Source organism: Syngnathoides biaculeatus, chromosome 17 (assembly GCF_019802595.1).
Source record: "Syngnathoides biaculeatus isolate LvHL_M chromosome 17, ASM1980259v1, whole genome shotgun sequence".
NCBI classification, from domain to species: domain Eukaryota; kingdom Metazoa; phylum Chordata; class Actinopteri; order Syngnathiformes; family Syngnathidae; genus Syngnathoides; species Syngnathoides biaculeatus.
The window spans coordinates 3090746-3116561 of record NC_084656.1 but is presented as its reverse complement, the minus strand read 5'-3'; the positions used below and the strand labels follow the sequence as shown (position 1 = coordinate 3116561).

Sequence of the window (25816 nt, the reverse complement as noted above, 5' to 3'; positions counted from 1 at the left end):
TATTTGTATGTCCCTAAGGATTGAGGAAAATATTGGATCAGATTCCAGTGATTGTTTGTCAAGGGAAAATGGGCCACAGATCTTAACAAACTCTCCCAACTTCTCTATGGATCTTCGAATGCCTGGTGTCATCCCAGCTGAGGTAGGGGTGCTCTATTGAAAAAAAACCCAACCGTAAAACCTTCAACTCTCCAACTGTTGATGAACATTTGCAGTAATTTGGTTAATGAAAAAGAACATGTAAATTTACATACCCCAAAAATGGAAACCTTTTGATCTTTTTACACAAACCTATCTCAAGCGCACATGCACTACTATGGAAAATGTACTTTAACTGCTTGCATGCAAATTTGATCTCTGGAGATTAGAAATTACAGAACTGATAAAAACTATTTGTAAATTGTCTGTTTCCAAAAATATCAGGTCTACGGTCAAGTGTAGTTCTTGCCATGTTGCAGACAATTTATTAATACACCTGGAAATTGTTTTAATAGGTGGATAAAAAAATGCAATTTTCCATTTTATGTCAGACTTTATAATAATGTAAGACCATTTCAAGATATTTTGTTGTTGGATTGGGCAAACTTCTGAAACAAATGTCTACAATACTGTATAGTATAAAAACAGTATATTATCATATTATTCAAGTAAATTAAAAAACACATAATCCCAGTTTAATTTGAAGAGATGATATGTGATAAAATTTAATTATGGTGGTGGTTAATGTGAAACTGGCAATGATGACATTTTAATAGTAAAACTTACTTGAAATAGTAGGCAATTATATTTTACGATAGGCAATAGGCTGAAATGTATTTCTTAAATCACTATTTTATTTATTGTTATAGTCGGACACTTATTTATGCATGGCGTTTCCTGTGCCAACCAGTCATGCTGCATACATAGGTGAGTATGATTTTCATCAAGCATCGCAAAAAAAGCTTGCCTTTTTGGAAATGTTTTGCATCTTTTACCAGTCAACTTATGTTATTTTTTTTTTAATAATTCTCATTATTTTTTGCTCAGATTACATTTTTATATAAAAAAACAAAAACCAACAACAACAAAAGAACTGCAGAAAAGAACTTATTTAGTATGTCATATCATTGATGTGAAAATCATTATCTAATAATGTAAAGAACATTTTTTTCTGCCAGGCCAAGTTCAGATTTGTGGTAGTAGGTCAGTACAGCATGGCAGCGATTTGTCACACCTACATGTTGCATCAGTGATCGTGAGTAATTGCATTGTCAGAAAAATGACTGGCCTATTATAAAACAATGTTTCAAAGGATTGGAGTATCCCTATGTTTTGGTTTGTTATGGTCTGATAAAAGCTATAGTTAAATCTTTTTGGGTATAATTTCAAAGGTTAGTCGTGCCTGCCATTATCGGCAGACCTTAATTTCTTTCATAAAGACAAATGCTCTAATAGAAAACCATGTTAAAATGTTCAGTGATATGCCATGCATTTAATCAAATATCTTTATTTTCTAACTGAATTCTTTTCCTTCTCAGTGGACTTCATACCCCTTGCAAATATGAACACAGTCCATCACATGCTGCTGTTTGGATGCATGAACCCAGTCTCGACCACCAGCTACTGGTAATAAGTAACTTGGTGTTTGCTTTTCGTGTGTTCATTGTATATTTATTATTATGGCTTCACAATTATTCTGAATGTAAATAGATTTTATATAAGAATGTACATAACATCATCTCATCTGCATTGGGGAAAGAGAAAAAACAAAAAGGAACAACATTACTGAAATATATTCATTGCACCAACTCTCTACAAAGCTCTGGTCAAGGTGTTATTATTGAGTGTTGACCAACTATTTAGGCCAAAACAGTATATACAAATGAATGTATGGATTAAAAACCCCTGCGCCCCAGTTGCCTGTTTGTGCAATTTTATTATTTTCCAATGAGTCACTTTCAAATTACTACATTTTCAAGAAATTTAGAAATGGAAATCTGGATTGCGGGTTGTTTATAAGAAGTGATGGCGAGTCTCGAATCCTGATCAGTTGTGCACCACTGCTCTGCGCAAGCAAATGCCTGTAAAAGCCAGGTGTCCTCTGCTTGAGTGTCATGAAAGTCAACCCAGCCGGATGTGCAAAAGATGGGCGATTTACTGGTTACATCTTTAGGAAATGTGTATCACAGTGATGGTCTCCATGTTGCAGGCAGCGCAAAGCATCTTGAATTTTGTTGCTCCTTCCCAGAATTCTTTGTAGTGCTCTTATTAACTACGAAAGAAAATCAAGCTAAATGTAGCTCTTTTCTTGCATTTGTTCCAGATGGTTATGAGTGTGTGTCCATCACAAAATCTGTGGCTGTATTGTACGTTGGGCTAAATTAGTATTTTTAAATTTATTCAAATGAAACTCATGGTGGCCAAACAATGGCATCCTGGTCATGTTCACTTTAGTACTGTGAATTCTCTATTTCACATAAAGTTACCAATATTTCTTTGACTAAAACCACTGCAGATTGTCTTTGTACAAATATTTGTGGTATGATGCAATGCACTTTCTTTAATGACTGACATTTTTCACTCTAGGGACTGTGGCAGTGCACAGGGTACTTGTAAGGATGGAACATCCATTTTGTATGCTTGGGCCCGAAATGCACCACCTACGAACCTGCCTAAAGGTATGATTTATGCTTGGCCAACAGATAATAATGTAGCTGAGCCCCACTCTTACCAAAGCTGTCACCAACTGATAGAACAATGTCAATTTTACTGTGGTGAAGACTTGCTTGAGAGTTCACATGGAGGCTACTTTCTCCAATTTAAATAGCGTGTTCTTAATCCAGTGGATATGAGAGTGTGTTATCGTTTGTTTTCCAGTTAATTACAATGCATCTTATGGCTTGTAGAGTAGCAATAACTAGTGCTTCCTTTTTTGGACTCACGGAAGGGAAATATGGTGCAACTCCAAAACCTGGACTAAGTCCATTTGGTTCTTCTTTTTTCCTACCAACCCTGATATCGTTTTAAAAATCTTATGTCCAGCAATTCTAAAGAAATGGGTACGTCCTCCTTGCAGAGTAAATACATTATCTTCAGAGGCTCTGGACAAAACTAATTTGATGATAGATGTAGTGTTGGCTCCTCTTGGAAGCTGTTACTTACTTTATCCTATCATGATGAAGCTAAGTTGTCTGGGGCTTTATACTCCTAGTAGGATCAGCCATAGCAAATATGTCATATGTGAGAGACTAGACAAAGCATGGCAAAAAGACCCCTACAATGACAAATGTAAATGGATTGCAGTTTCCCTTGCCCGAACACAGCAGGTGGGCCTTGAAGGCGCATGTCTGATGACAGGGCCTGCACCCAAGGTGCCCAGGTGGGCACACCCTGAAAGGTTAACTTTGGTCCCCTTATCCATGGGCTCACCATTGGTGGGAGGAGCCATAAGGGTCATGTGCAGTGTGAGCCAGGCGGTGGCCGAAGGCAGGGACCTTGGCAATATGATCCCCGGCTATAGAATTTGGCTCTCGGGAATTTCACCTATCTGGCAGAGAAGGAAATGGGTGGCCCTCTCCAGGTCAGAGATGAGATCCTACCCCAAGTAGAGGAGTTAAAGTATCTTGGGCTCTTCTTCATGAATCAGGGAGTAATGGAAGGGGAGGTCGACAGATGAATCGGTGCAGCATGTTTAGTGATGTAGATTTTATCTCAGTCTTTTGTCATAAAGAAGGAGCTAATTCAAAAGGTGAAGCCATCAATTTACCGGTCAATCTACATTCTGACACTCAAATATGGTCACGAGCTATGCGTCGTGACCGAAAGAACAAGATCCTGACATGATTTTCCTACAAAGGGTGTCCAGGCTCTCCCTTAAAGATAGGGTGAAAACCTCGGTCATCCGGGAGGACCTCTGAGTAGAGCAACTTCTCCTCCGCATTGAGAGGAGCCAGATGATGTGGCTGGGGCCTCCCAGACGCCTCTCTGGTGAGGTGGTCCTGATACATCCAATCGGGAGCTGACCCCGGGGATGACCCAGCCATGTTGGAGAGACTATATCTTTCTACTCCCTGGGAACACCTCAGGATCCCCCTGGGAGAGCTGGATGAAGTGGCTGGGGAGAGGAAAGTCTGGGCATCACTGCTAAAGCTACTGCCCCCGCAACCTGACCTCGGATAAACAATAGAAGATGGATGGATAAACGTTGAAGTACGGATTTATAAATATCTGAAGAAATGATGTACATGTATGAAAGTGCATCTGAGGGTTGCTAAAAATGTGCAAAAACATTTTAATATATTTTAAAATTGTCTGGATTTGTTGGTTTGGACCAGAGGATGTCTCCTGTTTGGGCTGGCTGGTGAGAATCTTAGGCCTCAATGCAGCGTCTTCATTAGTTACCTCTGTTGGTAGTAGGCTAAATTTTGGTGATGAGACACATTTTAAGTTTTAGGAGTTTAAGTAAGACTCAAAAAGCACAAAAGATGAACTGATCACAAATAAATTAATTCAAAGCTTTGTATTAATACGAGCAAATCACCCGGAGATGATCACTATAAGCAGAGTGTACACAGGATATGATATACTCTAATTGAGCCCACCCCTCCCCTTCATGAGTCGGCGCTTTACTCCTTATTGGTCAAAATTGAGATCACCTAATCCTTTGGGACTCAGAGGCTTTGGCAAGACCGGTCATAATTCATCTGTAGTGGTATCTAAGCTTTGAGCCCATGCCCTCCGAGTGGACCCCTAATCAGGTGCTCCATCTACCATGTGAAAGTATAAGTATGTATCGACCCTATTACATATGTGAAATGCATACATGTGAGCCTTCAGGCATCAACAAATACCAGTAGGTATTTGATGATATAAAACAAGAATAAACATGCAATAATGTCATACAAGAATGAATACTCCACCGTACCAATCTGTCCACCCTGAGAAAACAGTTTTTAAGGGAGGAAGAAAAAACATGCACATCGTCTTGTGCATTGATGGAGAAAGTCTGTTCAGAAAATTTGTGCTAAACTAAACCCAAATCCCCAGTGATGTCCTGGCAACCACATTGCTAGTGTAGAGAGCAGTCGATAAAAAGTGGTATTTTAAGGGATTTCAGGGGGTAGGGATGCACTGATACCACTTTTCTTTTCAGACCAAGTACAAATAGAAGTACTTACATGTGAGTACTTGCGAATTCCAAGTACCTCCACTTGATAATGCCATTGCATCTTTCAAATGTTTTGAAAATGTGTTTATTTTGATCATCAAATAGTCTTCAAAAACAAACTTTTCTTGAACATGGCACAGGTTTTACCAAAATATATCTATTATTAGTGTAACAACTTTACACACAACATTATTCAATGTCAAACTGCACGTTTTTCCAACATCTTGCAATACATTTTAGTTCGAGTTAGCCTGTAATTCAAGGCCATTTAATTAAAAAATAATGTATGTAGCAGGACAACTGAAGGTTGTTTTAAAAAAAAAAAAAAAAAATGAGGGGAGGTTTATGAATAGATGCCCCTCTGGATTATTTTACGTAAACCTGTTTTCACCTACTAGTTATTACTATGGTAGGCATAGAATGTGCCATATAAATGAATGGGTGAAATGGATGAAAAATGGGAAGGCAGTTGGTCCTGATGACATACCGGTAGAGGTATGGAAGCAATTTGGAGAGATGGCTGTGGAGTTTTTGACCAACTTATTCAACAGAATACTAGCGGGCGAAAAGATGCCTGAAGAATGGAGGAAAAGTGTTCTAGTTCCCATTTTTAAGAACAAAGGGGATCTTCAGAGCTGTGGGAACTATAGAGGAATAAAGTTGATGAGCCACACAATGAAGTTATGGGAAAGAGTAGTGGAGGCTAGACTCAGGACAGAAGTAAGTATCTGCGAGCAACAGTATGGTTTCATGCCTAGAAAGAGTACCACAGATGCATTATTTGCCTTGAGGATGCTCGTGGAAAAGTACAGAGAAGGTCAGAAGGAGCTACATTGTCTCTTTGCGGATCTAGAGAAAGCCTATGACAGAGTACCAAGAGAGGAACTGTGGTACTGCATGCGTAAGTCTGGTGTGGCAGAGAAGTATGTTAAAATAGTACAGGACATGTATGATGGCAGCAGAACAATGGTGAGGTGTGCCTTAGGTGTGACAGAGGAATTTAAGGTGGAGGTGGGACTGCATCAGGGATCAGCTCTGAGCCCCTTTCTGTTTGCAGTGGTAATGGATAGGCTGACAGATGAGGTTAGACTGGAATCCCCTTGGACCATGATGTTCGCAGATGATATTGTCATATGCAGTGAAAGCAGGGAGCATGCAGAGGAACAATTGGAAAGATGGAGACATGCACTGGAAAGGAGAGGAATGAAGATTAGCAGAAGTAAAACAGAATATATGTGCGTGAATGAGAAAAGTAGAGGGGGAAGAGTGAGGCTACAGGGAGAAGAGATAGCGAGGGTGGACGACTTCAAATACTTGGGGTCAACAATACAGAGCAATGGAGAGTGTGGTCAGGAAGTGAAGAAACGGGTCCAAGCAGGTTGGAACAGCTGGCGAAAGGTGTCTGGTGTGTTATGTGACAGAAGAGTGTCTGCTCGGATGAAGGGCAAAGTTTACAAAACAGTGGTGAGGCCGGCCATGATGTACGGATTAGAGACGGTGGCACTGAAGAAACAACAGGAAGCTGAACTGGAGGTGGCAGAAATGAAGATGTTGAGGTTCTCGCTCGGAGTGACCAGGTTGGATAGGATTAGAAATGAGCTCATTCGAGGGACAGCCAAAGCTGGATGTTTTGGAGACAAGATTCGAGAGAGCAGACTTCGATGGTTTGGACATGTTCAGAGGCGAGAGAGTGAGTATATTGGTAGAAGGATGCTGAGGATGGAGCTCCCAGGCAAAAGAGCGAGAGGAAGACCAAAGAGAAGGTTTATGGATGTGGTGAGGGAAGACATGAGGGCAGTTGGGGTTAGAGAGGAAGATGCAGGAGATAGGCTAAGATGGCAAAAGATGACACGCTGTGGCGACCCCTAACGGGACAAGCCGAAAGGAAAAGAAGAAGAAGAAAGTCAACAAACTTTCAATTGAGACCTTGCTCCCACAGAGGGCCAGAAATTCGCTGTAGTGTAACCATCCATACCCATGGCTTGTTTTTCACCTTTCCTCATACAGTTCCCTAGAGAGGTTGCTGTTTATCGGAAGTGCCATATACAGTATGTTCTTGGACTTGGTAAACTGGTAAAAAATGTTGCTGTAGTTTGCGGGAAGATTTCAACTAACTCCATCCATATCCACGGTTTAGTATTGTATCCTTTTTAATACATTTTGCCAACAGCACAAGTAGTCTGTTAAAATGAAAGAACATGCAATTTGGGATCTTGGTAAAGATTACAATTTTAGCAATTCATGCAACACGCCCATCAACCATGTACAAAATCTGGGAGGCTACTATTTGAAAATAAAAAAAAAAAAGATGATAGTACAGAAAGCTAATTCAATATGGTGATCATTTTGTCAAGACACTGAACTTCATAGTAGTATGCTTGGAGTTTTCTTCATGTTTTCCTCTATTTTAGTTTTTTTCTCTTTTCCGTAATAGATGTTGGTTTTGAAGTTGGAAGGAATTCAGGATTATCTTACTTTGTGCTCCAGATCCATTATGGCAATATCAGTGCTTTCCAGGGTAAGTAGTAAAATTTTAGCATTATGTAAATAACTGCTGGATAGGTATCCTTTACACTTTAATATAGACTTTCTTTGTCTGTGAAATACATCAAATTTACCACATTGACATTTTCAATAAAGACATCATTGTGATTGCGTTCAGAGAATAAGATTAAAAACGGTGAAAATTCTTGCATTGGCAATTATTAGTATAAGCAAAATTTGAAAACGATAATTACATTTCCAAATCTTTTGTGGTAATTGATTTTTGATTTGGGTGGAACTTTTTTTTGTTGCAGGTACTGTCTGAGCAGTTACTCAATGCACTTCCAAGTGTGAATGAAATAATAGGGGTCAACCATGGTTTTTATCACAAAAATACTGGAACATTATGTGCTTGGTTGTTCATGTTTGTAAAAAAGCAAAATAAATGTACCTATTTTTTTTTATCAATTTATTTCATTATTCATTGAATATTTTGAGTAATTGTGTTCTAATCAATTGTTTTCAATTGTGTGTTAATGAGTTTTTTTTTTTTTTTTTTTCCCACCCTTCAACAGATCATCACAAAGATTGCTCTGGTCTCAGTCTAAGAATGACATTGAACCCGTGGGTATTTTATGTATTTTCATGTATTGTCTTTACAACCCTAACTCTATATTTGAGTGAATACACTACAAAGACATTTAATGTTCATACTGAAAGACTGTATTGTTTTAGAAAATAATCATCCATCCATTATCTGACCTGCTTATTCTCATAAGGGTCACAGGAATGCTGGAGCCTGACCCAGCTATCTCCAGGCAGAGGCCAGGCTACACTCTGAACTGGTTGCCAGCCAATCTCAGGGCAATAAAAAGCAAAGCAAAGAAAATTTATTTGTATAGCGCAATTCTTACACACAGCAGAACAGTGGTGGGGTGTGCTGTTGGTGTGTTAGAAGAATTTAAGATAGAGGTGGGACTCCATCAGGGATCCGCGCCGAGCCCCTTCTTGTTTGTGGTAGTCATGGATAGACTGAGAGATGAGGTTAGACTGGAATCCCCTTGGACTATGATGTTCGCAGATGATATTGTGATCTGCAGTGAAAGCAGGGAGCAGGCGGAGGAACAATTAGAAAGATGGAGATACGCACTGGAAAAGAGAGGAATGAAGATTAGCCAAAGTAAAACAGAATATATGTGTATGAATGTGAGGGGCAGAGGAGGAAGAGTGAAGCTCCAGGGAGAAGAGATAGCGTGGGTGGATGACTTCAAATACTTGGGGTAAAAAATACAGAGAAATGGAGATAGTGATAAAGAAGTAAAGAAACGGGTCCAACCTGGGTAGAACAGTTGGGTGTCTGGGGGTTCTATGCGACAGAAGAGTCTCCGCTAGGATGAAGGGCAAAGTTTATAAAACAGTGGTGAGACCGGCCATGATGTCCGGATTAGAGACGGTGGCACTGAAGAAACAGGAAGCAGAACTGGAGGTAGCAGAAATGAAGATGTTGAGGTTCTCGCTCAGAGTGAGCAGGTTGGATAGGATTAGAAATCAGATCATTAGAGGGACAACCAAAGTTGGATGTTTTGGAGACAGGTTAGAAAGAGCAAACTTCGATGATTTGGACATGTGCAGAGGCGAGAGAGTGACTATATTGGTAGAATGGTGCTGAGGATGGAGCTGCCAGGCAAAAGAGTGGGAGGAAGACCAAAGAAAAGGTTGATAGACGTTGTGAGAGAGGACTTAGGACAGTGGGTGTTAGAGAAGATGATGCACGAGATAGGCTTAGATGGAAAAAGATGACACGCTGTGGCGACCCCTAACGGGACAAGCCGAAACGAAAAGATTTTTTTAAATTTGAGCGCTCTATAAGGGGATTTCACGCAAGGTTAAAGTCACATCCAATGATAAATTGTACAGTAGAATTGGCCATCGAGAAAAATGGTTGGACCAACTTTATTAGCTGTATATACAGTACATTGGCAATTGCGTAAACTTTGTTCAATAATATAGCCTGTACAATTATGTATCAGCCTTCTGGATTTGCTACTGTACTCTTTATTTTAAAAATTAGTCTTTTATGACCTCGTATTGAGACTCCTCTTTGTCTACTGTTTTAAAAGGCCGAGCTAGCCTGAGTGAAATTGAAGATTATAATGAAATCTTGGCCATTCCAATGCTTTTGGAGATCAAGTGTATATGGTGATCAAGTTCACTCGAGAACAGAAGAGAAACGTTTTGGGGGAAACTATTTCGTCAGGTCACATATTGTAACCTAACTGTAATTGTATTCTGATTAAATTGTCATTTTCTTTTGCAGACAGCCGTTTATTGCTGGTATCTACCTCCTCATGTCTATAGACACTGCTATCCACCCAGGAAAAAGAAGTACTTTATTTTTATGTACACTAATTTAATGCCAAACATAAAAGCAAGTGTTATGTTAGCATTTTATTGTCATTCCTTAATATACGGTATGTGGAACATACCAAAGAGCCGACATTACTTTTTCAAAAGTCCAGTTTCAAAAAAACTAAAAAAGAACATCCAAATAAAAACATTCATTCATACCTGATCTTTGTTTTATGAAGCGGGTATAAATGAAAGAGGAGGTCTGGAGTTGTTGTGTTGCATCCAGTATAACTCCTGTTGTATTGGTTTTCAGAGGGAGCTAAACTCCTCTTTACAATGCTTCCTTCAAGGAACAGGAAGATTAGTTTAGTAAGATATACTACATAAAATCTGTAAAACTGAAACACAGATAGCTCAATCACAAGAATAAACTGTTTAAACTTATACCGTACAGACAATAGAGTTAAAAAAGTTATAATTCTTGCACTGTTAGTTGGGGCTGATATCACTTTCTCTTTTTATCTTGTTAGTTACAAATGCGGACATCGCCTGTAACTACACCTCATATCCAATCTACCCATTTGCCTTCAGGACCCACACTCATCGTCTGGGTGAGTAATGCCAACACATTTCACAATTTCTTGGTTTTGAAGCAACAGGGCTTTGTATTCCATTGGTCCCGAGTTCCCCCAAGTTTAATCATTTTCTTTTAATCCAGATGTAGACATATTTGTTGACTATTTGAGCGATGAACTGAGTATTAAAAGATGCCTTTTGATCCCAGCGGTACAAATTATTTTTGGGTGTGTATACACTCTGTTTTCAGATTTAATTAATAAATGACTTCATTGCAAACTTATAGTATCAAACAATAGGAAGCTGAAACAAATAGTCAAAAACTACAGAAGCAAAGTATTGAATGAAAGTACTATACAGTGTATGTTGTACATTTACAAAATATCTTTATATTATTATATTTACATGTCAACTGCCACGCCCACCTCCGTCTTAGTGTAGCAGGCACTTCAGTTGATATATTCCACAAATTACAAGGAATTTTTCAGACACTTTTTGTACAAGAGGATGAACAATCTTGAAAATTTTATCAATAAATTCTACAGTATCGCTCTCAGATTTATAAATCAATCATCTGAGGCATCTACGTTAGTTTTGTTTATCCAAGTAGGCCTACTAAATGTTACAGCCATTATCCTTTTCTTCATATCTTATGACTTTCTTTCACTTTTATTATTTTATAGTCATAAAATACAACAGGAAACTTTTACTGTATACCAAAATGTACTATTTTTTAGTGGTATAAAGTATCTGAAAGGGAACATAAAAATGTTCACAATATACGCATTCACTTGTAACAAACAATTCCGATTACTATTATTTAACAATGTAAAATTTAAAATTAAGTGCCTCAGTGATATCATCCATTTAAAGGACATATAAAATATACAAAACATTACTACACATTTACAACCACAAACACTTACAGTTAAGATACACATGTAATATTACATATAAGTGAGCAGTAGCAACATGATTATTATCATCAGACAGCTTCTTCTGCTCTGCCAGCTCATGTAAGATCTTGCCAATGCAGACCTTGGGTCGCTTCACCTGACACTTTGTATTGTGGAGATCAGTCTTCATCTTCTCTAGCTTCTGGATGGTATCATGCTACTTCCGCTTGAGGGTATCAGGCTGGAAGACATCCAACTGTACTCTGAAGTGACAACCTCCACACAAGCACCAACATCTGCTAGAGGTGGTTGGTCTCTCATGGATTCCAAGGATGAAGTACACATTATATGACTTGCTGACCTAGAGTGGTTCTTTAGAATATAAAAACACACTATAAAATACCTCTACATACTTATGGTAAACTTGAAATCAACCACAACATACCTGTATTAAAAATGTAAAAAATATATATCAAATTTTAACAAGTCTTATCTTACTACATCTTAGTACCCAAATTGGAGCCATATCGTTTGTGTTGAAGCTGCTCGGCCTAAGTTAGCCTAGCCAAGCATGTTAACAACACCTACGTTGAGTTTACCACGAGGAACAAACATCTAACGTGGACTCAATTTTCAACTACCAGAGTGAGGGCCATTGTGGTTTGAATCCCTTCCATCCATATATCCTTTAAATCGCCATATCCATTATATTTTCACACAGGTAGTATGTGATTTGTGTACCTTATGTGCAGACTGTTTTTTTCATACTTTTATGTGACTTTAATTTGAGCATAGATTAGGTAGGTAGTATGTGAATTGTCGATCTTATGTGCTGACTTTGTTTATTTGATTGCTTGTTTTGACTATCTGCAGCCCACAGTGGGGCACAATTTCTGTGCAACCTGTAGGCCGGTCCCAAGCCCCGATAAATGCAGAGGGTTGCGGCAGGAAGGGTATCCGGCGTAAAACTGTGCCAAACATATATGACCTTTGATCAAACGAATTCCATAACTGATAAGCCGTGGCCTGGGCTAACTACGCCCGCCCCCGGCACTGTTAATCTGCAAGGCGTAGGTAGAAATTCAGATAATGTAGGTTGAAGACAAAGAAAGAGGAGGAAAGCGCCTTAGTCGGCAGAAGAAGAAGAGGCATGCACAGACCCTACAACTGTGTGTCGGGACTTGAATGTTGGGACAATGACAGGAAAAGCTCAGGAGGTAGTTGACATGATGATAAGGAGAAAGGTTGATATACTGTGCATCCAAGAGAGCAAGTGGAAAGGGAGTAAGGTGAGAAGCTTAGGAGCACGGTTTAAATTCTTTTACCATGGAGTAGATGGGAAGAGAAATGGAGTAGGGGTTATTTTGAAGGAAGAGCTGGCTAAGAATGTCTTGGAGGTGAAAACAGTATCAGATTGAGTGATGATGATGAAATTTTAAATTGAGGGTTTTATATATAATGTGAAATAGCGGCTATTCCCCACAGGTAGGATGTGACCTCGAGTTGAAAGAGAAATTCTAGAAGGAACTAGACAAAGTCCTGAGCATCCCAGAGATAGAGAGAGAGAGAGAGAGAGAGAGAGAGAGAGAGAGAGAGAGAGAGCGAGAGAGAGAGAGAGAGAGAGAGAGAGAGAGAGAGAGAGAATTGTAATTGGTGTAGATTTCAATGGACATGTTGGCAAAGGAAACCGGGGCGATGAAGTAGTGATCAAAAGAACTTTGAGGGGCAGATGATGGTGAACTTCGCAAAAAGGATAGAATTGACAGTTGTTAACACTTATTTCCAGAAGAGTCAGGAACATAGAGTGACCTACAAGAGTGGAGGTAGAAGCAAGCTGGTGGATTATATTTTGTGCAGATGATGTAATCTAAAGGAAGTTACTGATTGTAAGGTAGTGGTGGGGGAGAGTGTAGCTCGAGAACATAGGATGACTCTGATAGTGGGTAGGAAAATTGAGAAGACAAAGGTAGAGCAGAGAGTCAGGTGATGGAAGTTGAGAAAAGAAGAATATTGTGTGGCCTTTCGGAAAGAGGTGAGACAGGCTCGAGATGGACAGGAAGAGCTCCCGGAACACTGGAGTACTACTGCCAAGTTACTCAGAGAGGCAGACAGGAGAGTACTTGGGCTGCCTTCTGGTCGGAAAGAGGACAAGGAGACTTGGTGGTGGAACCCCAAAATACAGGAAGTCATCCAAGGAAAGAGATTAGGGAAGAAGTGGGACATGGAGAGGACTGAGGAGAGGCGGAAGGAAAACATTGAGATGCTACGTAGGGCAAAGGTAGAGGTGGCGAAGGATAAACAAGAGGCATATGACATGTACACCAGGTTGGATACGAAAGGAAGAGAAAGGGATCTCTCTAGGTTGGGCCAGACAGAGCGATAGAGATGTAAAGGAGATGCAGCAAGTAAAGGTGATTAAGGACAGCGATGGAAATATGATGACGGGGGCCAGTAGTTTGCTAAGTAGATGGAAAGAGTACTTTGAGAAGTTAATGAATGAAGAAAATGGGAGAGAATGAAGAGTAGAATGAGACGGGCCTTGACATGTGCTGGTATAAGCAGGGGAACCTTCCGTGCTATGCATAATTTCAAACCATGACGTCTTAGTGTATTACCAACAGTCACCTTGGAAACACTGGTCCCAGGTCTTTTCAGATCATTGACCAAGTCCTGTTGCGTAGTCCAGGGCTGATTCCTCACCTTTCTAAGGATCACTGAGACCCCACAAGATGATATTTTGCATGGGGCTCCACTCTGATTGAGATTGATCGTCACGTTTAGCTTCTTCCATTTTCTAATGATTGCTCCAACGGTGGACCTTTTTTCACCAAGCTCCACCAAGCAATTTCTCCATAGCCCTTTCCAGCTGTGTGGAGTTGTACAATTTTGTCTCTGGTGTCTTTGAACAGCTCTTTGGTCTTGGCCATGTTACAAGTTTGAGTCTTATTGATTGTATGGGGTGGACAGATGTCTTTATGCAGGTAACAACCTCACACAGGTGCATCTGATTCAGGATAATAAATGGAGTGGAGGTGGACCTGTAAAGGCGGACTAACAGGTCTTTGAGGGTCAGAATTCTAGCTGTAGAAATGCATATTTGCAGCTATATCACACAAATAAAAAAATCATACATTGTGATTTCTGGATCTATCATTTTAGATTGTCTTTCTCACAGTGGACAAGCACCTTCTTCTTCTTCTTCTTTTCCTTTCGGCTTGTCCCGTTAGGGGTCGCCACAGCGTGTCATCTTTTGCCATCTTAGCCTATCTCCTGCATCTTCCTCTCTAACCCCAACTGCCCTCATGTCTTCCCTCACCACATCCATAAACCTTCTCTTTGGTCTTCCTCTCGCTCTTTTGCCTGGGAGCTCCATCCTCAGCATCCTTCTACCAATATACTCACTCTCTCGCCTCTGAACATGTCCAAACCATCGAAGTCTGCTCTCTCGAATCCTGTCTCCAAAACATCCAGCTTTGGCTGTCCCTCTAATGAGCTCATTTCTAATCCTATCCAACCTGGTCACTCCGAGCGAGAACCTCAACATCTTCATTTCTGCCACCTCCAGTTCAGCTTCCTGTTGTTTCTTCAGTGCCACCGTCTCTAATCCGTACATCATGGCCGGCCTCACCACTGTTTTGTAAACTTTGCCCTTCATCCTAGCAGACACTCTTCTGTCACATAACACACCAGACACCTTTCGCCAGCTGTTCCAACCTGCTTGGACCCGTTTCTTCACTTCCTGACCACACTCTCCATTGCTCTGTATTGTTGACCCCAAGTATTTGAAGTCGTCCACCCTCACTATCTCTTCTCCCTGTAGCCTCACTCTTCCCCCTCCACTTTTCTCATTCACGCACATATATTCTGTTTTACTTCGGCTAATCTTCATTCCTCTCCTTTCCAGTGCATGTCTCCATCTTTCTAATTGTTCCTCTGCATGCTCCCTGCTTTCACTGCATATCACAATATCATCTGCGAACATCATGGTCCAAGGGGATTCCAGTCTAACCTCATCTGTCAGCCTATCCATTACCACTGCAAACAGGAAGGGGCTCAGAGCTGATCCCTGATGCAGTCCCACCTCCACCTTAAATTCCGCTGTCACACCTAAGGCACACCTCACCATTGTTCTGCTGCCATCATACATGTCCTGTACTATTTTAACATACTTCTCTGCCACACCAGACTTACGCATGCAGTACCACAGTTCCTCTCTTGGTACTCTGTCATAGGCTTTCTCTAGATCCACAAAGTCACAATGTAGCTCCTTCTGACCTTCTCTGTACTTTTCCACGAGCATCCTCAAGGCAAATAATGCATCTGTGGTACTCTTTCTAGGCATGAAACCATACTGTTGCTCGCAGATACTTACTTCTGTCCTGAGTCTAGCCTCCACTACTCTTTCCCATAACTTCATTGTGTGGTTCATCAACTTTATTCCTCTATAGTTCCCACAGCTCTGAACGTCCCCTTTGTTCTTAAAAATGGGAACTAGAACACTTTTCCTCCATTCGTCAGGCATCTTTTCGCATGCTAGTATTCTGTTGAATAAGTTGGTCAAAAACTCCACAGCCATCTCTCCAAATTGCTTCCATACCATGTCATCAGGACCAACTGCCTTTCCATTTTTCATCCTTTGTAGTGCCTTTCTGACTTCCCCCTTAGTAATCATTTCCACTTCCTGGTCCATCACTCTTGCCTCTTCACCTCTTCCTTCTCTCTCATTTTCTTCATTCATCAACTTCTCAAAGTATTCTTTCCATCTATTTAGCACACTACCGGCACCAGTCAACACATTTCCATCTCTATCCTTAATCACCCTAACCTTCTGCACATCCTTCCCATCACTATCCCTCTGTCTGGCCAACCTGTAGAGATCATTTTCTCCTTCTTTCGTGTCCAACCTGGTGTACATGTCTTCATATGCCTCTTGTTTAGCCTTTGCCACCTCTACCTTTGCCATACGTCGCATCTCGATGTACTCCTTTCGCCTCTCCTCAGTCCTCTCAGTATCCCACTTCTTCTTCGCTAATCTCTTTCCTTGTATGACTCCCTGTATTATGGGGTTCCACCACCAGGTCTCCTTCTCCCCGTTCCTACCAGATGACACACCAAGTACTCTCCTGCCTGTCTCTCTGATCACCTTGGCTGTCGTCGTCCAGTCTTCCGGGAGCTTCGGTTGTCCATTGAGAGCCTGTCTCACCTCTTTCCGGAAGGACGCACAACATTCTTCCTTTCTCAGCTTCCACCACATGGTTCTCTGCTCTACCTTTGTCTTCTTAATCTTCCTACCCACCACCAGAATCATCCTACATACTACCATCCTATGCTGTCGAGCTACACTCTCCCCTACCACTACTTTACAGTCAGTAACCTCCTTCAGATTACATCGTCTGCACAAAATATAATCTACCTGCGTGGTTCTACCTCCGCTCTTGTAGGTCACTATATGTTCCTCCCTCTTCTGGAAATAAGTGTTCACTACAGCCATCTCCATCCTTTTTGCAAAGTCCACCACCATCTGCCCTTCAAAGTTCCTTTCCTGGATGCCGTACTTACCCATCACTTCTTCATCGCCCCTGTTTCCTTTACCAATATGTCCATTACAATCTGCACCAATCACAACTCTCTCGCTGTCTGGGATGCTCAGAACTACTTCATCTAGTTCCTTCCAGAATTTCTCTTTCAACTCTAGGTCACATCCTACCTGTGGTGCATAGCCGCTAACCACATTATACATAACACCCTCAATTTCAAATTTTAGTCTCATCACTCGATCTGATACTCTTTTCACCTCCAAGACATTCTTAGCCAGCTCTTCCTTTAAAATAACCCCTACTCCATTTCTCTTCCCATCTACTCCGTGGTAGAATAATTTAAACCCTGCTCCCAAACTTCTAGCCTTACTACCTTTCCACCTGCTCTCTTGGATGCACAGAATATCAACCTTTCTCCTAATCATCATGTCAACCAACTCCTGAGCTTTTCCTGTCATAGTCCCAACATTCAAAGTCCCTTCACTCAGTTGTAGGCTCTGTGCATTCCTCTTTTTCTTCTGATGCTGGATCCGGTTTCCTCCTCTTCTTTGTCTTCGACCCACAGTAGCTGAATTTCCACCGACGCCCTGCAGGTTAGCAGTGCCGGGGGCGGGCGTTGTTAACCCGGGCCACGACCGATCCGGTATGGGATTCTTTAGATGAACGCTCATATTTGTTTGGCACAGTTTTTACGCCGGATGCCCTTCCTGACGCAACCCTCTGCATTTATCCGGGCTTGGGACCGGCCTACAGATTGCACGGGTTTGTGCCCCCATAGGGCTGCATTTCATTCCTCATTCACATAACATATTTTTTCGTATAGACATTTAAGTGAATACATAATGTGAATACAGTGGACAAGCACCGACGCTGAAAATTTCAGACGCCTCCATCTAAGTGGGAAAACTTACAATATAGCAGGGTGTTCAAAAACTTATTTTCTTCACTGTACGCTGTTTGTACCGCTTTTATCAAGGAAGCAAGCTCAAACAGACTCAGGCACAGCTTCTTCTCCAGAGCTGTGAGTGCAATCGTCCCCCCGCGGTGAATCCCTCACATTCCACCCCTCTAAAACACTGTCACACATGCACCCACACACACTCACCTATTTATACATAACCCTGCTACCAATCACACCCCATGATCACGCTGACCACCAGTTCTCAGCAGTAAGACTTGGTATTCATAGGTTTTCACTAAACTGCATTTTTTAAAACAATTGTTCTATTTTTGTGTCTAATGTGTTTGTGTTTGAAGCTGGCCTTCTGTGCAAATGCTCATGATTTAATAATGGAAATAAATGGACTTGATCTTAATCTTATTACTAACCACTGTGTCCAAATTACAGTGAAAGAAAATAAGTATTTGAACACTGCTATATTGCAAGTTCTCCCACTTAGAAATCATAGAGGCGCCTGAAATTTTTATCGTAGGTGGATGTTCACTGTGAGAGAGATAATCTAAAAAGAAAATCCAGAAATCATAATGTATGATTTTTTTTTAACGAATTATTTGTGTGATACAGCTGCAAATAAGTATTTGAACAGCTACAATTCTCACCCTCAAAGACCTGTTAGTCCGCCTTTAAAGGTCCACCTCCACTCCATGTATTATCCTGAATCAGATCCACCTGTGTGAGGTCGTTGGCTGCATAAAGACACCTGTCCACCCCATAAAATCAGTAAGACTCAAACTTGTCACATGGCCAAAACAGAACAGCTGTCCAAAGACACCAAAGACAAGATTGTACAACTCCACACGGCTGGAAAGGGTGACGGCGAAATTGCCAAGCAACTTGGTGAAAAAAGGTCCACTGTTGGAGCAATCATTAGAAAATGGAAGAAGATAAACATGATAGTCAATCTCAATCAGAGTGGAGCCCCATGCAAGGTATCACCTCGTGGGGTCTCAATGGTCCTTAGAAAGGTGAGGAATCAGCCCAAGACTACACAACAGGACTTGGTCAATGATCTGAAAAGAGCTGGGACCACGGTTTCCATGGTGACTGTTGGTAATACACTCAGTCGTCATAGTTTGTAATCTTGCATGGCATGGAACGCTCCCCTGCTTAAACCATCACATGTCACGGCCCGTCTGCACATGGGACAGGACGACTGCTCTGTATTAAAGAGAGGATGACCGTGGCCATGTATTATGAGATTTTGGGGAACAACCTCTTTCCCTCAGTCAGGGCATTGAAGATGGGTCGTGGCTAGGTCTTTCAACATGTCAATGACCCGAAGCACACAGCCAGGAAAAACAAGGAGTGGCTCAGTAAAGAAGCATATCAAGGTTCTGGCGTGGCCTAGCCAGTCTGCAGACCTAAACCCAAAAGAAAATATTTGGAGGGAGCTGAAACTCCGTGTTTCTCAGTGATAGCCCAGAAACCTGTCTGATCTAGAGAAGATCTGTGTGGAGTAGTGGGCCAAAATCCCTCATGGTGTGTGTGCAAACCTGGTGAACAACTACAGGAAATGTTTCACCTCTGTAATTGTAAACAAATGCTACTGTACCAAATATTAATATTGTTTTTCTCAGGTGTTAAAATACTTATTTGCAGCTGTATCAAACAAATAAATTGCTAAAAAATCATAAATTTCTGGATTTTTCTTTTTAGATTGTCTCTCTCACAGTGGACATGCACCTATAAATTTCAGACACATCTATGATTTCTCAGTGGGAGAACTTGCAATATAGCAGGGTGTTTCAAATACTTTTTCTTCACTGTATATTGAAGTTCTGATCCAGTAACCTGCTCTTACTTTACTAGTTATCATTTCTCCAATAGGAAAAGTAGTCAGTGGCTACCGGATCCGAAATGGAAAATGGAGTCTGATTGGGAGACAGTCGCCTCAATTACCACAGGTATGCAAAATACTGTTTTTAATAAATTGTGACTGAAACAAGTATTTAAAGGGCCACTGTCATGAAATGCATGACTTTTAGTACGTTATTAATGAAAAAATAGCAGCCAACATGGACCCACAAAATATGATTTTGACGTATACAGCTTTTTGTAACTCCCGCCATGAAAATCCTCTCGAGGGATTTGTTTTCGAGAAGAAGCAGGACGTGACGTGCAGGGCAGGACTGCAATCAAGTGGGCTCGTTTGTTTCCATTAGTTTTACCTCAAGGGAAGGTAGCTCATTGTTCCTTTGTGTTAGCCAAAATACCGGCTCGTTGCATTGCTGGACATTGCTTGAACACTCGGGAGGATGGTTTTATCCTTCATAAGTTTGCAAGAGACCCGGGTCGTTGTGAAAATGGATGCGTGCCTGTAGAGAATGAGAGCTTTGTTGGTTCCAAGTGACAGGTAAGTGTGTATACAGCAACTGAAAAAAATAATAATTTAAGGCGGACCACATAGTCGGTCTTTCATAACTCTAACAAAAGATCTGTGTACGTATGACAGGAGTGCTAAAAGTCTATGTACGCGTCGGACGGCGTCGGGCTTGCCGGCAAAGGCTGCTGTGTTGCTTGGCCAGCAAAGGCTGCGCATCGGGCTGGCGGACGGCGGCGGCTCTGAACAACGCTGCCGACAATGCAGCACTCAGTCGCGTGCAACGACAACACCGTAAAGCGCCCAAACTCGACGGTGTTGTTCATTGCAGACGGCGGTGGCTAATAACAACGCCCTAAAGCAGCCTGGCTTGGCTCCGCGATAAGCCACGTCGGTGCCGAAAATGAGCCACATCGGCCGAGGCGCCACGACTGCCGGTCACGGCTTCAGAGAAGGCTGCACGTTGGGCTCGCAGACAGCGGCGGCTCTGAACAACACTGCCGACAATGCAGCACTCAGTCGCATGTGACTATAACGCCATAAAGCGCCCCAGCTCGACTATGTTGTTCATCACGGACGGCGGTGTCTATGAACAACGCCCTAAAGCAGACCAGCTCGGCTCCATGATAAGCCACCTCGGCGCCGAAAATGAGCCACACGGGCTGAGGCGCCGCATTCGCCGGTCACGGCTGAGGTGAAGGCTTCCCGTCGGGGTAGCGGACGGCGGCGGGTCTGAAGAACAGTGCTGACAATGCCTCACTCAGCTGCGAGCGACGACAACGCAGTAAAGCGCCCCGGCTCGAAGGTATTGTTCATCGCCTGCGGCGGCTATGAACAACGCCTTGAAGCAGCCTGGCTTGGCTCCGTGATAACCCACCTCGGCCCCGAAAATGAGCCACACCGGCAGCTTGGAGGCAGTTTAGCTGTGATCGCACATCATCTTGATAAGGCTCGAAACAATAGGGTAATATTGCCCCAGTAACTTCACTCGGTTGTGTAATGTTCTCTTCTTTGAAAAGAGCTTTAGTGTCAGAAGCGGTGTATTTGTCTCCCTTTGTAGGGTCCACAGCGTGTTTTCATGTTCAATGTCCGGGTGATGTCATATGGCGACCACTTGGATGTCGTAGAATGACACTTCTGCAACTTTGCATGGATTACGCACTCTCCGCTCATATTTATTTTTTCGTATAGACATTTAAGTGAATAATGTTATATGTATTTTTCATTACAATATCTATTTTAGAATGTTTATAGGAATGACACTTGACCTTTAACATCACTATTTTCCTCAAATATATTTCCAAAGATGCTATTGACATGAAAATTTCACCCAATATCGGTAGTAATCCATACATACATAGTACACAAAATAAACTCAGTACCGTATTTTTCGGACTATCAGTCGCAGTTTTTTTTTCATAGTTTGGCCGGGGGTGCGACTTATTCTCCAGAGTGACTTTTGTGTGAAATTATTAACTGTTTATTACCTCCATCCATCCATTTTCTGAGTCGATTATCGGTTCTTTTCACACTGACAACCGTAAGAGGGTGCTCAAGGCCTGTGTATCTGTACCGGCTACTTCTGTACTTCTGAAAATTCAGGATTTCAACACTAGCTGTAATTTATAACAACTGAGAAGGACTGAAAAAAAATGCCATTGAAGAGAAAATCATATTCTGCAGATTATTTTAAATAACATTGTTATGATGTTGCTAACCAATGATGAGAAAAGTACTTATAATTAATGCGACTTCTGGTGCTTCATACGTCATTAGATTAAGCTGCATGCAGGCGTTGAGACTTCCGTCCGTTTATCAGGAACGTAATTCAATTTGATTTGCCATCTTGATGGTATGATGGTGAACGGTTCTTGCTGACAAGGGCATGTTTTTTATTCATTTGATTATCTTGTCTTTATGCAAAGTTGTCAAAATGTTTATTGGCAACATCGAGGACGAATCCTGTGGCATACTCCCCATCTGTGAATGTAGACATACAGCAGAACCCTCCCTCTCCACAAAGGCTTTCCATTCTTGTTGAAAACTTCGGTACTCCTCTTTTTTTTTTTTTTTTTTCTTTGAGCAACCTTTGTCAAAAGCGTTTCCATAATTAGTTGTTCCGACATGATCGGCGTTCGACCCGAAGCCCGTGGACTACGGCACCCCCACTCGGACAAACTGTCTCTGCGTCATTTGCGTTGGCTGCTGTCCCAAAATACAGCAAACCCACTAGGATAAACCTTCTCTAGGTCATTTTTGTTGCCCCCACGACAGAAATCACATGTACTGTATGTCGTTATGAGGGCTCCGCGAGCCATTGGTTCCCGACCCCTGCTGTGGGAGCAGTGAATGATGGATGGAGAGCACAGCTTCCGGGTGAATCTGCCATGCAACTTTCCAGGAAGTCATTGGATGGGTCGATGGCTTCCGTGACAACCAAAACCATCCTGTCAGGATTCATAAAGCCTGAAATAAGCAAGTTGTAACTGCAACTGACGATGAGTCTGACATAAGTGATGTAGAAGAGGAAGCGCCGCATTTTCTACCTCCGGAGTTAGCGGAGTTGATGAAAAGTGATGGAGAGGATGAAGATTTCATTGGAGTTTAGTTACCTGGTATTTAGACTAACACGCATAGCTTTGTTAAACTTCTTAGTATGTTATTTATGCTATAGTTATTGGAACAACTCCTAATATGTTATGTTGACATACCAGGCATGTTCTCGGTTATGTCATGTAACGTAAGTATGCCGTTCAGTCTGTTGTTGCCTCTTTTCTATTTTTATTTTAAATTGGTTGTCATTTAAATTTAAAATGACATGTCTGTTCTGGGTGTTGGATTTTATCAAATAAATTTCCCGCAAAAATGCGATTTATACTCCAGTGCGACTTATATATATTTTTTCCTTCTTTTTTGTGGATTTTATGGCTGGTACGACTTGTATTCCGGAGCAACATATAGTTTTGAAAATTCGGTAATTTTATGTAATGTGAAATGACGGAGAAAAAGTATTGAACACACCAACTGGTGTTTATTTCATCAGAATCAGCTTTATTGGCCAAGTGTGTAACAACACACGAGGAATTTTTCTCCAGCAGTCGCTGCTGCCCTGGTACGACATTCAGAACTAAGAACAAACAAATGAATAAGAACAAAGAACAAGAGACATTCTGTTAATAGGAACAATTCCTTATAAGAGTCATAGATGTGCAAGAGGCAGAGTCTTTTTCATTTAGAACAGATAAGAGATAAGCTTGTACACAGTGCCCTTACCTGTTCAGGGTTCCCATTATAGACCAGTGCAATGACAATTGTGCAAAAGGAGCAGTTTAAAGTGACATATTGTGCCATAGTCTACAGGATATATTACTAATACTGATTGCATCAGCAGGATATGACTGTCTGTCCCAACAACAGCACAACGCAGAAAATAGTAGGTTCGCTGATCAAGAATTTAATGACTTTATTGCCAGAGGGGAAAAAGGTGTTCCAATTGCCTGCTGGTTTTGATTTGCATTGATCGGTGGCACTTACCTCACGGAAGGAGCTGGAAGAGCTGGTGACCAGGATGTGGAGGGTCCAAAAGTATTCTGCACACTCTGGACCTAGTTCAAGTGGCGTGCAAGTCTTCAAGGCTAGGAAGAGTGGTGTCGATTATCCATTCAGTAGCTCTAAACCAGACTGTGATGGAGGTACACAATACTAATTGGATGACTGCTGTGTAGAACTGTCTCAGCAGCTCTTGTGACAAGCCGTGCTTCCTCAGAAGCTGCAAGAAGTACATCCTTTGTTGGGCTTTTTTGAGGATTGAGTTGATGTTTTTCTCTCACTTCAGGTCCTGTGAGACTGTAATCCACAAGAACTTGAACGTTTCAACGGTTGACAACATGACAGTTAGACAGCATCAGGGGCAGCTGTAGTGAAGGATGGGTCCTGAAGTCCACAATCATCTCTACAGTCTTCAGAGTGTTCAACTCCAGGTTGTGTTAGCCAAACCAAAGCTCCAGTCTTGCCACTTCCTGTCAATAGGCAGACTTGTCGCCGTCTTTGATGAGGGCAATGACTGGTTCCATCTGCGAACTTCAGGATTTTGACAGTCGGGTGCCTCGAAGTGCAGTCGTTTGTATGAGCAAGAAGAGGAGAGGAGAGAGGACACAACCTTGGGGTGCCCCGGTGCTCATAGTACGTCTGGATGAGGTTGTGTCCCCCAGGCTCACCTGCTGTGTCCTGCCCATCAGGAAGTTGTAGATCAGCTTGAAGTTGCCTCATGTGTGGAGAAATTAGTCACATGCATTGCTCTGCTGCGATTTTGGCCCATACATCCACAGAAGCAGTCTTAAGATCTTAAAGGCTTCATGGGCTTCTTTTATTAACATTGAGTTTCAGTTCTTTCCATAGATTTTTGATTGGATTAAAGTTAAGTCATTGGCTGGGCCGTTCTAGCAACTCTATTATTATTATTTTTTTATTTCAACCCAAGTGAGAGTTTCCTTGGTAGTATGTTTTGCATCATTATCCTTATTATATTGCCCTTGTTTCATTTTCATCATCCTTGTAGATTGCATATTTTTGTCAAGAATATCTCATTACATTTGCCCATTTATCCTTCCTTCAATTATGTGAATTTTACCAGTGCCTTTTGCTGAAACGCAGCCACACCTCATCATATTCCAACCTTGAAATGTCACTATTGATATGGTGTTCTTAAGGTGCAGTGCCATTTCCTTCCCAAATGTGGTGTGCATTATGCCAAACAAAGAGTTCAATTTTGCTCTCATCCGACCTGACATTATTCTCCCAGTATTTAACTTTTGTCCAAATTTTGTTCAACAAACTTGAAATGAGCTTTGGCATGCTTTTTTCCAGCTCTGGACTCTTGCATGATGATCATGCATAAAGGCAATGGCAATGGAATGTTTTACTTACTGTTTTCCTTGTGACAACAGTACCTGCTAATTCCAGATCTTTTTCAAGCGCTCCACAGGTGGTCCATGACTCTTGGAGAACTCTTCTGATTATTTTTTGCACTCTTTTGTCAGAAACCTTGCATGGCACACTTTATCCAAGCAAATTCATGGTTGTATGATTGCCTTTACGCTCACATACAGTGGGTAAAGAACCCCCTGAAGGCATTTGCTAAAATCATTTACTTTCATTTTTTCCTCTTTAGTGTACACACTACACCACATATAGACAGAAAAAACAGAATTGTTGAAATATTTGCAGATTAAAAAAGAAACTAAAAAAATCACACAGCCATAAGTATTTAGACTGTTTTCTGTGACGCGCATATATTTAACTCTGGTGCTGTCGATTTCTTCTAATCATCCTTGAGATGGTTCCACACCTTTATTGAAGCACCACTGTGTTTGATTATACTGGTTGGGCTTGGTATAGCCACACACCTGTCTATATAAGACCTTACACCTCACACACAGCTCCTCAAGGCAAGACAGATGAAAGCCCACATTGATTTTGCTGAAAAAACAAACACCTGGAGGACTCCAAAATGGTGACAAATAAGATTCTCTGTTCTGAGGAAAATGG

The 25816-nt window shown here is 41.5% G+C and overlaps 1 protein-coding gene across 1 annotated transcript in view; it reads left to right on the top strand.

The window, feature by feature from the left end:
- The window catches only part of pam (peptidylglycine alpha-amidating monooxygenase), a 94635-nt gene that overhangs the window by 13935 nt on the left and 54884 nt on the right, over positions 1–25816 (top strand). The window contains exons 4-12 of the mRNA XM_061800881.1: positions 19–142; positions 849–906; positions 1518–1605; positions 2566–2657; positions 7581–7664; positions 8206–8254; positions 9948–10015; positions 10510–10590; positions 19777–19853. Of these exons, the coding sequence (XP_061656865.1) occupies positions 19–142; positions 849–906; positions 1518–1605; positions 2566–2657; positions 7581–7664; positions 8206–8254; positions 9948–10015; positions 10510–10590; positions 19777–19853 (721 nt within the window). The remainder of the gene's footprint in view (positions 1–18; positions 143–848; positions 907–1517; positions 1606–2565; positions 2658–7580; positions 7665–8205; positions 8255–9947; positions 10016–10509; positions 10591–19776; positions 19854–25816) is intronic.